The 15536-nt window shown below is 36.6% G+C and overlaps 1 protein-coding gene across 1 annotated transcript in view; it reads right to left on the bottom strand.

Moving 5' to 3' along the window:
* The window catches only part of LOC107755668 (SH3 domain-binding protein 5-like), a 16752-nt gene extending 3257 nt beyond the window's left edge, over positions 1-13495 (bottom strand). Inside the window, exons 1-8 of the mRNA XM_016572561.1 lie at positions 13172-13495; positions 11199-11261; positions 8958-9086; positions 3286-3450; positions 3083-3213; positions 2528-2570; positions 1275-1494; positions 718-1026 (exon numbers count right to left, since the gene is read on the bottom strand). Of these exons, the coding sequence (XP_016428047.1) occupies positions 718-1026; positions 1275-1494; positions 2528-2570; positions 3083-3213; positions 3286-3450; positions 8958-9086; positions 11199-11261; positions 13172-13252 (1141 nt within the window). The 5' untranslated portion in view covers positions 13253-13495. The remainder of the gene's footprint in view (positions 1-717; positions 1027-1274; positions 1495-2527; positions 2571-3082; positions 3214-3285; positions 3451-8957; positions 9087-11198; positions 11262-13171) is intronic.
* Between the last annotated feature and the right edge of the window lie 2041 nt (positions 13496-15536).

Raw genomic sequence — 15536 nt, 5'->3', positions numbered from 1 at the left:
CAAAGAGTGAAAAATTTAAGGGGGTCTGAATACTTTCCGTACCCACTGTATATATATTATTGTAATATTATATATTGAAATTCTATACACTAAGAATTGTAAAATAATATTAATCAACACATACATATATTACAGAAATGTTTCGATTTTTAAATTTTTAATAATTATACAAATATATATCATACAAATTATTATACTAATTATGTTACTGTATTATAAAATATAATGCAATATTTTATAATAAAAGCTATGCATATATTACAAATATTTAGAATAAATTCATTTTTATATATTTTTATTTTTGGCATTATCTAGTAATATTATGTAATGTAATATATTTTTATAATTACACTAAATGCAGTCTTTATGTAATATAAATTTATAATTAAATATTATAATGTAATATTTTATAATTATTCTAGTTTTTTTTATTTTATAAATGTATGTGTTAAATGAACAGCCCTACTTTAAAAACTGTAAATTTTACCAAATAAATTTGTTTGTCGTGCTTTTTCGCACTGAAACGCCACCCAGCTATCCATCAGTGACATTAATGAACCCCACAAAAGGGCACATGTGCAAGTAGGCAGGAAACCAAGAAAAATGGCATCGTCTCACAGGAGAAATAAGAGCAAGTCTTAATACAATCCCTCACGTGCAAATGCAGCAGTATTTGGGTCCAATCCGTCAGCGCAAACGTATCTAAGAATATCTCACCTCTCTCTAGGTCACACTCAGGGGAGGAGGCACCGCTGCATTCGCTGCGTGGGCCGAGGATGGGAGACATCAGACTAAAGTCAGACAAAGAGACGGTGCTGGGCAGGTCTAGACTGCAGGGGCGAGAGGAAGGGGTGGGGGAGGTGGAGGTGGAGGTCGGAGAGCCAGAGGAAGAGGAGGAGAAAGGACAGGGCAAGTCCAGAGGGCTGTTCGGCCCAGAACTGAAGCTACTGTTGGACTGAGTCTCTGAGTCTTCCATGGACATGGCACTGGTGCTGCAGTTTTCATCCTCGTAGGACCCAGATGCCACTTCAGGAAGACAGAGAGGAAAAATCAGACAAGGTGACACAGGCTCTGAAACATCCTTAGGAGTGTTAAAAGGCAATATTAGATTTTTTAAAAGAACTGATTGAAGACTCAAAAAAAAAAAAATCTGTGTATCTATATATTGTATTATAAACAGACAGACAGATCCTAAATGTTATGTACGGAGTTACTACATACAGTATATAGCTCTGCTTGAATGAAAATTCAAGAACAAGATAACTGGTACTCACTTGAAATTCCATCAGACTCCAATTTGAAGCCAGACAAGTCTTCACCAATGACACCATCATCCTCTGCCCCCACCCCTCTCTCCCGCGGGCCTATGCCTGAGGAGCGTCTGCGCTCATGGATCTCATCGGAGATCATCTCCAGGTTTCTCAGGGCTGACTTATATTCCCCTTTAGCCTGCGTCAACTTGGCCTGGAGGTCATCCACATTCTTCTTCAGTTGCTTAAGAGATAAGGACAGAAAAAATTAAGCTGACGTAAAAAAAAAAAAAAAAAGTATATGGAAACATGGTCTAAAAATAGAAAAAAGAAAGACAAAATAGAGATTTTTTTCTGAGAACCAAAAATACCCATATTTGTTCTTAATCCAGTGGCAATGTTTTTTTTAGTTTAAAGCATAAATGTACCAAATGTCTTTAAATATGTGACCCTGGACCACAAAACCAATCTTAAGTCGCTGGGGTATATTTGGAGCAATAGCCAAAAATACATTGTATGGGTCAAAATTATAGATTTTTTTTATGCCAAAAATCATTAGGATATTAAGTAAAGATCCTGTTCCATGAAGATATTTTGTAAATTTCCTACTATAAATATATTAAAACTTAATTTTTGATTAGTAATATGCATTGCTAAGAACTTAATTTGAACAACTTTAAAGGCGTTTCTTTCTCAGTATTTTGATTTTTTTGCATCCTCAGATTCCAGATTTTCAAATATTTTCATATCCTAACAAACCATACATCAATGGAAAGCTTATTTATTCAGCTTTCAGATTATGTATAAATCTCAATTTCGATTGACCCTTATGACTGGTTTTGTGGTCCACGGTCACATATATTCTTAAAATAAGATAAAAACTGTTTGACAACAGGATAAATAAAATAAACTAAAAGAGACAGTTTACCAAAAAATGAAAAAACCAAACCAACAGTTGATGGTAGCCATTGACGTCCATACTATGGAAAAAATACTATGGAAGTCAATGGCTACCAACAAATGTTTAGTTACCAACATTCTTCAAAAATAAATTTTTTGTGTTTAATTCAACACATTATCTTATTATGTTTTGAAATTTTGTAAATGCTTTAAGAATTAAGGAACTGAGTAAAGTTTTTTTGTTTTGTTTTGTTTTTTTTCTATAAGAGAAGATATTTAGACAGTGGAAAACAAGACAAAGTACTTATAATATGTTTGCACTATGTATTTAGCATGTATTACTTATAACAAAATGTCCATAAGTCATCTTTAAATACCTCAAGCTGCAAGTAATATTTTGCCTTCATTTCAAAGTAGGGCCTGAAAGAGAGAGAGGGAGAAAAAGCTATTAGAGCTACTGTAAAGACCTATAAATAGCATTGTACATATCACCATGGCAACTGTTCACATATGCTGACACATTAGGCAAATGTTGAGTGAGAAGATAAGTAGGGTTGAGCTCCCCTATGATCCTGCTGAGTCACTATCACTGGTGAGAAACCCACCCTCAACTAAAGCTCCCCTCAGATATTCATGGTTTAACATAAGCCTAGTCTCACAGACGCTTGACTCTCAGCATAAACTAATTATGGACAAAAACTACCTAGTTAGACTAGAAGATGCTATCTGCTGAAATTGCTAGTAAATTAACTATAACAACAAAAAACCCTACAGTTCCCATAAACATAACCTAGCCACCTTCCATTGGATGCTTGTGCATCATTGTGCTATTTTTGTGTGAAATATGCATCAGATATGTTAAGCAAAGACTATTACAAACTTAAATGGTTTCACTGAATGCTTGTGTGTTTAACGGATTAATCGGTACATACTTAGACTTGTTGATGGTGCGTTTGAGCTTCTTCTCCAGCTGTTTCATACGACTCATGGCGGCAGTATATTTAGCAGCAGTCTCCTTGTGCAGTAGCTCACTGCGTGTTTTTATCTGCTCGGCCTCCATCACCTACAAAACATGGATTTTTGAGTGTTTTCTGGTACACCTCAATCTACCATCCCACACCTCTGTATCACTCACTCGCTGTGTTGCGTGGTTGAGCATCTCCTGCCAGGCCGAGTCAAACTGCCGCTTATCATCCTCCAACAGCCTCTGTTCAGCCAGGGCGATGGTCTCTTTGGCCGCCCGCAGTACTTCTGTGGCCCTTTGGAAGTCTTGTGTGGATCTCTGTGCTTCCAGCTGAGTCTGTGGAACAGGTAGAGGGCAGGAGTGTCAACCTTGCGTGTCTGATGACAAAGACAGCAACCAGTGCTCTGTCATGATTAAACTTTGAGCAGGACAGTGCTGGCAGATTGTAAACCCCCTGCTCAGAGTACCAGCTGGCCGGAGAGCATGAGGCTCAATGCCTAACCATGCTTAACCATCAAAAAACACTGCCTGGTAAATAAAAAATCCTTTGCAGCGCATATATATACACACATATATATATATATATGTATGTATATATGTATAGAGAGAGAGAGAGAGAAACTTTAATCATACACAGAGCTTCCTGTATGGTGACATATTAAAGCCACCCTTGAACTTCCTTTATGGTGAATTAAAGCCAGCCATGCTAAAGCCATGCAAATATAATCCTTTCCTATTCCTTCACTTTTTAACTTTAATCTCCAAGTTACTCCCACTGACAGAAAAGCCTGTAGAAACCTCTTACCGACTCAGCCTACTTAACCAAACAAAACTGGATACGTTTTCCAACCAATGGCAAGGAGGCAGTTTTACACTTTGAAACGATTTACAGTGTAGAGAAAATCAACTAAATTTAGAGAAAATCATACTGTAATTCATACATGGTTGATGTTCTGCATTAAAGCAGAATGTTACTATGATATTATCTATCGATCCATACATATACAGACATATATAAAACATTATTTGGTGCCTTTTGAAACTAAAATGAAACTGATCATATTAGAAAAGAGCAGCATGAATATTCTACCAAATGAAGAAAGTCATACATGCTAGTCATAGCAAATAGGGTGACTTTCATGATAAAACTGAACAGTTTAGATATGTTTGTGATTCACATCTCTACTATGAGACCAAGAATGCTACGAGACCGAAAACTGAATATGTACAGTATCAAACACTGTAAATGGCAATCCCACGGATATGCAATAATCTCAGGGATAATCCTCTACCTTTCTTCCAATCTGTCCTATCATTGTCTTTCATTCTTCATTTTAACACAGCTCAATCCATTTACTTTTTCTTTCCCTCTTCCTCCATCCCTTCTTCACTCACACACAGGCTATTTTTAGCTCAGGCTTCAAAGTTGATGTGATGCTGCCGCATTGCCACGGAGAGCTGACAGCAGGGGATCGCTGCAGATGGCAGGACAGACCTCCAATCCAATCAGTAAAGGGCACCGATGGATGGAAGGGCTGATGTAAGTTGTAAAATAAAATTTTAAAAAAAGTGTATTTTAGCAACATAAGACAACGATCAAGCTATATGACTTTAAAAATGGCAGTACAATGTAGAGAATTCAGCAGATGTCAAAAGTTCGGAAGCTTTCGTGTTCATGCAGGGGAATACTTTTTAAATATTCATTAAAAGGTACTCTGAGGTCAAAAGTTATTTCCTGAGGAGTAGCGTGTTAATATTAACTGCTTCAAATCAGTTCCACTGCACAGTGAGGCACTGAAATTAACTATATCTAACATTTAACAAGCGGCGCAAAAATTATTTTATTGAATAAATTTTTTAAATGTGATTTCAGTTCAGCTGACTTTTACACAGAGAAGTTGATTATTAATTTTACCGCAATTAAATAGACAAAAAAGTACTTCTCTTTGTTTATGAAAAAGTCCTCTTAAATCAAAGCTTTATCCGCTTTCAATCCCCTGATTTTATTGACTCCAGCTTTAATCAAAATAATGCAGAGGCAGTCTCAAAATGAGATGTTTTGAGTCGAGGGTGACCCAGCTGACATGCTGTTTGGATGTTATTAAACAACTGTCCTGGTTCTGACATACAAATCAAGTCATTTGCCATGCTTTTATGCATTTTGTTTCACATGGCATAAAAAACAAGGTCATTGTGACTCTTGACTAATGCTTTAGTTTTATTACTTCAACACACACTGGGCTACTGGGACTTTGAGCTTAAACGTGAGACTTCAAAGTTTATCTTACCAAACATTTCTGTAGTAGAAAATAAACCTTGGACTTAATTAGGGCTAAAAATACATTTGGGTTTCCCATAAAATAAACCCCCACATACTTTGTCATTAAGGAATCAATGGAGCTTAATATTGTGATAAATATAGCCATTATGAAATTCTCTAACTTATTGTTGAAAGATTATTGACTGAAGGCGGAAGGCAATGGAGGGGTTATGACTCATAAACTGATTGCAATAAATCTCCTTTGGTGTCATGTGTTCACCATTATAACCAAGAAAGCACACATTCAACCAAACAAGCATACATACAGTCCAATTCCCAATTCCCCAGCAGAGGTTATGAGGGCTTCTGCAAATGGACACAATTTTCTCTCTCATTCCTCTGAGTACTGTGGTTTATTAACTTCCTGCCAACGCATATGCCATGTGAGGATGGGTACAGGAAAAATAATCAATCAGAAAAGAGAGGGAAAGATGATAGGTGGCCACGGATGAGATAAAGGCATTTACAACCATCCCTCCTGACTTGCAGCCAAACATTGCAGAATATTATCTAAGGGGTTTCATTGCACTGCCTCAATATGACTCAATGTTTGACTGCCAAAATGATGTAATAAAGCAGACTAACAGATTTGCTCCACATAACAGAGCAACAGAGAACTGAATTTTGCACTGTTGCAACCAGCTTTTCAGAGCGATTAAGTCTTAGGGTTCAAAGAGGGACTGAACCACCCAAGGAAGGCTCATAGTAGGTGAATTAAAGGTCTGGTTTAAGCCTATTCAATGCTGCAAATGGATTTGGGATCATTAGGGGAGAGAAAGGATACTAGTAATGCTAGTATAAATATATGTGTCTAAATATATATGTGTGTGTGTGCGCGCGCATATACATCAATGTATATCAAAGTACGTGAAAAATAATGTTATAAATGTTGCGATGATCCTGTTTGTATGAAAGCAACACTTTCCTGTAGTTTAGTGGAAACATCTGTCTTTTATACTGGCATTAGGAGAACACAAGGTAACATCTGAGGGAGTCATAAAGTGAAGAAATTTGTATTTAAACTACTCATTTTTATGAGAAGGAAGAAATGCTGCAGTGGCACTCTAGAGATGCATAGCTGCAGGTTTTTTACCTGTGCCGCCCATCTGAAAAGAGCAGTGACCACTTCTCAAACTGAAGTGCTGAGTGAGACCATTGAAATCATTATTGGGCAGCATAAATGTCCTTCCCTGTGTTCAAGTGCGCTCTGAAGACACATCACGGCAAAAGGATTTCCCTGGCTCTTCTAAAGTAGAGGAGTTCAGAGTTATATGTAGACAGAGTCTAATGTTCACAGCATAAGCGTTGGTACTGATTTCCACAATCTACATCGTGGTTATATAATGATTAGCTAAACACGAGGATGGCAAATCACTATGCAAGTTATTTACATAGAGAAGTCATGTTTTGAGAATTGATAATAATAAGAAAAGGGTGAATAAATGATGACAACAATACTTTCTGTTCCGTTACTACCAAGAGAATCGCAGTAAACCATGTAACTTCAAAATTGTATTCGCCTTTAGCTTTATTATTCAAGAGTCTTGTTATAAAGTTTTCACAAATCCATCCAATAGTAAAATGATATTTTACAAGTATTCTGGAAGAGCATTAAACAGTAGCTGGAAAACTGACGTGTATATGTGAAGGAATATGTGTGTGCATTATTCAGAAGAGCTCTTAATGAGAAATGTGTTCTGAATTATTAATATGAGAATAGTGCTTGAAAATCTTTCCACCTCGAATCAGCAGACCAGTCATGCACGGTGATGTTACAGTTTCCTGCATTCATTACACCTCATCACTGATTCCGTCTAAACTCAACAGTCTTCAACTGCTTTCAAAGCGGAGATATACTGACAACTGCTGCAGAGGCCTTGTGATCCATGCATTTTTTGAAAGGACTCTGATGGACACTTGACGATTGTACGAGTGTAAACTAAACTTTAAAGTGGGCCAATCTGACCACATTAAAGCACAGATAAGAAATCATATTCGTAAGAGAAAATATACTAGGCTCTTGCTTGATGAACAAACTGTTTTAACTTCTGAACAAGAGGTTTTCATTTCTGAAAGTTATAGTACGGTTTTATGGTACATCAGACTGACCCCCTTAAAAACGAAACAATACTTTTTATTCAAAGAGACACTGGAATGTATCAGATCTACAATATGCTGTACTCTAAAACAATATGCTGTAGTCTAAAACGGCTTCTAGCAATAATATAGCACAGTGTAACATCTGAAAAAAGGGAAGTGATAAACCAAGAATAAGCTCAGAAGAAAAGTAATTAGCTTTAAGTAAGGTATCACTTGAATTAGGGGGGATTTCCACTGATGCTTGTGACAAACTGGCAACAGAGGTCATAAATGGTTATTGGAAATGCTTTCTAAATATAGTGGAGGAAATTTAGGGGGAGACGGTCAGCGAGAGACAGTGCAGGTGTGGGGGAAAGAAAGACGTGGCAAACCACAGAGACAGGCAACAGTTAAAGCTCCACTGCAGTCAAGTTCACTGCAGAGAGACACTAATGAGGAGAGAAGAGAGAGACGGGAGGGACTAATCATGCAGAGTATAGACAAGCCTGACATAAATTTTATACATATGAAAACCATATAACATTTCTGTAAAAGACCCATAAAATCACATCAGGAGAACTTTGAGGCTTTTAGTCCACGTTTTTAACTTTGTGGCCATCTTTACGATAGTTTAATTTATTGTTTAAATGTAACAGCCTTATCGTTTAAATGTTACAGTCTTGCTTGAAATTGTTTCAAATTAGAATAACCAGTCAGTATAAATGCACACCTTCAACAGAATGTAGACAGTTTAAACCAGTTCAAATGAATTACCACCACATTTTCCATAATAAAGGACCTTGACAACCCAGATGGTACTGTTCCATAAAAACACTGCAGAGTAAAACAATAACTTCTAAGAACACATCGCCCTCTTTCACCACCAAGGAAACTGCCTAAAAAAATCAAGTGCCTTGTCAGTGAAATTTAATAGGCCATTTATAATTCTTCCTTCATGGAGTGAAAAACACAACACATTAAAACAATCTTGCCCCAGTTTCAGAGCAGGATTCAGTCAATTAAAGTTCACAAAGTGTTGTATAAAAATAAGAGGAACTGTGCTTTTATAAGGAAGTCAAAGCAAATGTGACACCCCTTTCTCGCCCCCTTCTTCAACACCCCAGCTGTAAAGGAACAAACTGCGATAAACTAATAATCTGCTCTTAAAATAGCACAGGCCCTTGAAAAAAAGAGAACTGAGATTTGAGCATTTAAACATTCACTCTCTCTAAGCAAAGTGATGAACGAAGCCAAGCATCTGTGACAAATCTAGAGTTAATGCTACTGTGCCATCCAGCTTATAGCAGATAACAAGATGATAGCACAGCAATCTCCAGAGAGGGATAAAAGAAAACACACCACAGACAAAAAACAGATGTTGTGTGGGTGAAGTTGGCTTTAGGAAGATGATATCGGGTTCTTGTTTTGATTTTCTTGGCCTCACCTGCCGTGCCACCCGCCGGGCCTCCCAGTACGGTTTCGATTCCTCCACCGCTTTCCCAATCTTCTTCACCAGCTCGTCTAACTTTAGAGTGGCTTCCACCAGCACAAAGCGAAACTTTTGCCTGGCATCCTACAGACGGACCAAATAGAAGCAATCAAATAAAATGGCTACGTTCAGAGATGCACAATATATCGGTACCATATCAGTTACCAGCTAATATTACATTTTATTTATCATATGTGTCAATATTGGATATATAATTGTGCATGTTCATTTTCCCCATTTTTACAATCAGGTTATGTTTGCCGTCATCTAATGCTAATCTTTAAAAACACAAACAATCAATTTTTCATACTCTACTATTATAATGTTGTGATTCCTACATTTCATTTGTAGTATTTACATTTTAAATATATATTTTTTTTTTATTTAGACAAAGATATAATTGTAATATTGGCTATAATATTAAAATAATTATTAGCTTATTAGTATCAGCCAGAATGATAATTTTAGTACAATTTTATTTTTAGGGAATTTAGGCCATAACATGAAAGTAAGAATTAGCCTATTGGCATGAACAAGGATTATAATTTTAATACGGCTTTGTGTTAATTTTACCAAAAATAATTTCTACCGAAATGAGTTGAGATGGCACAAACAAACTTTATAGAATCTACCGTATTATGCTGACAACATCTGAAATCAATTGAGTTATTGGAAACACAAGGACAATTATGCAACTACATAAATATTAAACACACTAAGAATTTATAAGAATCGATTCCCTTGGAAATCTGGAAAGGTTTCAACTTGTCATGGCATTCGAGTCATCTGCTTTGCACATAAAAAGTGCTTCACATAAAAACGGAGTAAAATCAGTTTATTTGTAATCTGATTTGCAAGAAGAACTGTGAAGACGTCTAAAGCACACAGAAAATATGCTTTTCACTTGCGTTGTAAACAAGCTTTTTCTTAAAGGTAATTCAATCATTATTTTATATTTATTGCCCAAGGCAAAGTAATGAGATTAAATTCCATTCGTCAAAACACAGATTGATTATTTGCAACGGACAAATATTCCATGAAAAATAAAACACCAAGAGTTAAATCTTTGAAGTGCAACATGGCCATTGACGCAAAAGCAACACCAATTTGGTTGACAGCCAAATAGCTCAATTATTGGATTCTCAGAACAGTCAGAAGAGTTGGATTCATGAAACTCTGCATAAACAGAGATAAACATTTCTACAGCAAGAACTATTGTCATTTCCTAACTTTCTGTGTGTGTAAAACAACCTAAATTCTTACCTTAATGTCTTAAGATGGTTAGAAAAGTCTTGGGCAATAAAGACTGTCTATAAAAACCTCCAAGTCCCTCGTCTTCCCTCACTAAATTTCACATATAGTTAACATATACCCTATTACTTTATACTTATATATTCATCTACAGGAAACAACTTGCTCATATGTTCAGTGTGGAAGGCTGGGCTTGTGCTGATGTTTCAATATGAAGGACAAAATAAGAGTCCTGTTTAAGCCAAATAAACAATAAAACTGGTCTGCCAGAGAAATCAGCAAGCAGTCGAGTATTTCTCCTTCGGTCTGTTTTTGACTCACAATCAGACTACAGACTAGCTAAGTCATCTTATTAAATTATTACATTAGGACATGCCCAAACAATGAACTCAGTGGCATTGGGACAATTTAGTGTGACCAGAGTGACCACATGACTGAGCCTGAAAAGCTGAGTGTGTTTTTGTCTTAACATGTCCTTGTTTACTGCGTGCAGACAGTGTGTCTAGAAATGCTCTTTATGGGAAAAAATTCGAAGTATATGAAAGCAAAATATCAACATATTCCTCGTCACTTGATTTTGTGGTATAAACTAAAACTATCCAAATGTGAATTCTTTTGATATTTTTAAGTTAACTTTTTACAGTGTGTGAACTAGCACAAAAATACCTTTTTACTGGATACAAGTTCCAGTCATTTATGGTGCTCAGAGAACACTTGAGCTATTGCATAATCCTGACATTATAACACATTCTGTTACTTGATGTGCCATGGTACAAAATCCAAACATAAAACAGGTAACAGATTAACAATTTACCATCTGATGTTATATTTTAAGAAGCTTGAAAATGGCATTTTCCTATTAGAAAAAGACTAGCTATAATAAAACGGACACAATTCTTGTCTTTAGGAAAAAAATCGTTTGGATATTAGATTGTGCAATCATACCTCAAGCTCAGTTTCACATCTGTTGATGTCATCTGTGGACTGATTCAGCTTCTCAAGCTCTCCCTATAAAGAAAACTCAGAGTCAGAAATCTGAAACGGAGATATATTCCACTGAGAAATTAATTTCTGTTTTTCATAGACTGCAGTAGCACAGAGAAAAGAGAGATAAGTTGGTTAATGCTACATATATTTTGATACGGGTGACCCGTGGAGAACTCCAAGCAGCAGGGCTCTACAGTAAAAGGCGACAATTGATGCAGCGCTGCCATGTCCACTTATTATAAGCAGCTATACAAATCGTAAAGTCGCTAAATTGGCAGGCTCCAGTTGCGCTTTATTATTATTTCCACAATTGCTAGTTCATGACATCCATAGTAGCCTATAAAGAAGCATGATCAATTGCAGTTGTCACTATATATTGTGCTGACCAGCTGGCCCCATCTTCACACAGATCACAGGAGCTGTGCAAAGTCCCTTCCTGCTTCAAACGCTCCACCATCATCCCCATCCCAAAGAAACCCAAAATTACAGGACTAAATGACTACAGACCTGTGGCATTAAAGGGTCATGAAGTCATTTGAAAGACTGGTGCTGGCCCACCTGAAGGACATCACTGGACCCTTGCTGGACCCCCTGCAATTTGCTTATCGAGCAAACGGGTCTGTGGATGATGCAGTCAACATGTGACTGCACTACATCTGGACAAACCAGGGACTTATGTGAGGATCCTGTTTGTCAACTTCAGCTTCAACTATCATCCCAAACCACCTCCTGTCCAAATTAACTCAGCTCTCTGTGCCCACCTCCGTCTGTCAGTGGATCACCAACTTCTTGACAGGAAGTTCAATCTGCCACAGGAGCTGCTGATACAGTTATACTCTCAGTCTGCAGTCATTGAATCCATCCTCTGCACTTCTATAACTGTCTGGTTCAGCTCAGCTACCTACCAAATCAGACCTTAAAAGATAGCAGCGGATAGTCCGGACTGCTGAGCGACTCACTGATACAGCCCTCCCGACTCTCCAAGAACTGTACTCATCCAGAGTGAGTAAAAGAGCTGGAAAAATCATTCTGAACCCTCACACCCAGACCACTTTGATCTGTTGCTGTCGGATCGGCATTATAGAGCACCAAAACGGCCAGGCATAAGAATAGTTTCTTCCCTCAGGCAATCCATCTCATGAACAGTTAACTTGGCAATAAATGTGTAATCCACAACACTATTTATACATTTATTTATTTTACACACATACTTCTTATTTACATTTCCTTGCATTTGTACATAACACACCTGTACACATAATTACCATCTATTTTGTATATTGTGTATTTTAAAAAATATTTCTTATATATCATTTCCTATTTACTTATCCCATTTTTATTCTTTTTATTATCTGTGGCTTGTCTTGTCACTGTCATTCTGTTTGTGCAGTGGAAGCTTCTGTCACTAAAACAAATTCCTTGTATGTGTATAAAGCTCTTTCTGATTCTGATATTAGCTATTTTTGTTTCGCCATTTCATTCCTGTTTCTTGCTTTTTTCGGTTCTTATCCAAATTCTGCATTTTTTTAGCAAGTTTATTCTACAAAACGTTACATCAACTGAATAAGGATATTTTCACTGCGATAAAAACCCAGGGTCGCTTCTTTCAGGCGTATTGTTTGTTTTGTCAGAGCAGGTGGCTCGTTTTTCCACTGAGATCTGGCAACACTGAATTGGGGCATCGGTGCACTCAGTGCCGCAGACGAGCCGTCAATAAAAAGCAAGTTGCGGCGAATTAATCAATAATTCCTCTAAGGATCAAGGAGTCAATATAGGGATTAACATGCAATATCGCCGATAAGCAAAATGTGATATGAACCAACCAATTAAATCAATGTGTAAATGTAATGACTGCATTTGAAACGATCGCTCCTTTTATCTCATTCGATAGATTGAAATGCCTTTAAATACAAATATCAATGGCAGTTTACCTGAATTCTCGGGTCCACCTCTTCTTCCTCGGGTGATTCAAATTCTTCATCCGACCTGTTCTCCTTGTCTGAGCTGTCCATTTTATTTTATTATGTTGCTAAAGAAATTAAAGAAATGCCCTCCTGTGAGGTGAATGCTAAGTATATGCGTCCGTTAGAGATTATTACACTTGAATCAATCAGTCCCTCACACTGTCTGGATTCCTCAATTAAAGAGAGAAATGCAGAGAGCACGCACGCAGCTGTGCCGTATGGGAGCCGTGAAGACAAGGTGAAGTCTGGCCCCGCCCCCTTCGCTTTTCACACTCTCTCTCTCCAGCTCAACACCAACTCTTCACAGGCAGTGAATGTCAAATTGTTGACAATGACAAAAACGCTTTGACTAAAGAGAGAGAGCACTGGGCTACATTAGTGTACAGGTGTCACTCCACACAAAATGCTGCCTATGTATTGTGTCAATCATTAATATGAAAACGAAATATAAAAATGAATAGCTGAAGCAAACTTTTACTACTATAGGAGTTATTAGTATTATAGTGGCATCAGAAAAAAAAACCTTCCAATAACTTATTACTTTGTTTTCTTTTTTCAAGAAGATGTATTGTGCCTATTTTTCACACTTCTCCTTGCTTTACATATGAAATGTCCATGTTTTTATTGTAAAACAAAATATAAATATAAATCTGGTATTTTTATATTTATCATATATCTCTATAATAATAATTTAATCAAATGTTTTATTATTTAATAATATTTTAATTTGTTATTTATTTTTTATTAATAAAATATTTTAAAGTATCATAAAGATATTATCTTATATATAAGTGAATATTTCCTCTTTTTTTATAACATGATCTTTTAGGTTTGTCAGTTGGGGATCTCAAAATGTTACTATTTCCGTGATTTTTAAACTGATTATCAAAAACTGTATAGGCTATTTATAGAAACATCAGCAATAAAATCTTATCATAAAAACCCTGCATAGCCTCTTGTCAAAAAGCATATCTAAATGTCAACCATTTTACAGCTATATCCCAATGAATACAACTTATTAGCAATTGAAGGCCTTAAGGCCTTTAACATTCATCTTTTCAAAATAAAAGAGGCACTTACTGCATGGAATGATTTTTTGGGAAAGCTTTCCAAAAACATTCATCATTATTATCTACATTATATAATCATATCTCTAATGCCAAAATGTTCTCAAGGCATATAAGATAGATATGCCAGACAGTTTTGTTAACCTTCCTAAGACGTGTGACATTAAAATGAAGCACAGGATGGTTTGTCTTGTGTGAACTCTATGTACAGATTTGAAGAACAACACTTCAAGTCTTGATATAACTTGATGTGATATAACACTCATGCATTTTGTGACATTAAATTAAAGATGCAGTCCGAAAATTGTGCCTCTTTGTCGCCATCTCTGTTTGAAACCTGCAATTGCAGTTCTTTGCAGAATTATCTTCTTTACGTGGGTTGTGCATTGGCACGGCTCCTCCGCGCGGATGAATCTAATGTTTTGAGGTGGGCTGTCAGTCAACGGCTCAACGCACCAGTGTGGATGCTCACTGTACTTCGGAGTTACAGATAGGCTACTAGCCTACGTCTTGGAAGTATGTCCAAAATAAGAAGTTTCACTGGAAAATGTAATCTGAACAAGTATCATGTCTGCTAGTTTTGTTCTGACCTGAAAAAAAAAATGTTTTACAATAAATCGCGCTACCAATGGTGATTAAATCTAACGATCGCAAAGTTAGCTCAGATCACGTCAAACTATGCAAATGATTATTATTATTATACTTTGTTTTCAAATTGTTATACTTTGTTCTCAAATTGTTAATGTTAACAACATCAACATTGCGTGACTTAGTGTGTATTAGCGTTATCTGTATATAGTTTCATCTCTAATTGTCATACCATTCGAATGTCATCGAAAGAAATTGTTCTTTTAACCTCAAAAAGCAATTTAATGTTCCTTAGAACTAGTTCTTTTTGAGATACAAATCTTTTGTATGTACAGTAATCCCACGTACCTGTAATCAGATGCACATTTTAATCTGGAATAGAATCTAATTTCAGTCACTTACTTGTGTTTCATTACAACGAAAAAAAATTCGTTTTATAAGAGAAGTCAAGGAATTTTTGCAACAGGTGCGATTCAGCTTACGGCATTTCTCATTCATTCCTATGGTATCTATAAACAGCGGTTGAGTGTCGCATAACTGTGGCCCTGTCCCAAATCGCACCTTAAACCCTCACGGTCTTCCTCTGAGTCCACACTTAATGCCGCTTTGACTGTTGGGTAGAAGTCTGATTTCGGAGCTCACCTCAGTGCGGGCTCGGCAGAAGTGCGCATCGAGGG

The sequence above is a fragment of the Sinocyclocheilus rhinocerous genome, unplaced genomic scaffold (assembly GCF_001515625.1).
Source record: "Sinocyclocheilus rhinocerous isolate Xijiao unplaced genomic scaffold, SAMN03320098_v1.1 scaffold11, whole genome shotgun sequence".
NCBI classification, from domain to species: domain Eukaryota; kingdom Metazoa; phylum Chordata; class Actinopteri; order Cypriniformes; family Cyprinidae; genus Sinocyclocheilus; species Sinocyclocheilus rhinocerous.
The sequence above is the reverse complement of the archived record's forward strand: the minus strand, read 5'-3'. Positions and strand labels throughout refer to the sequence as shown.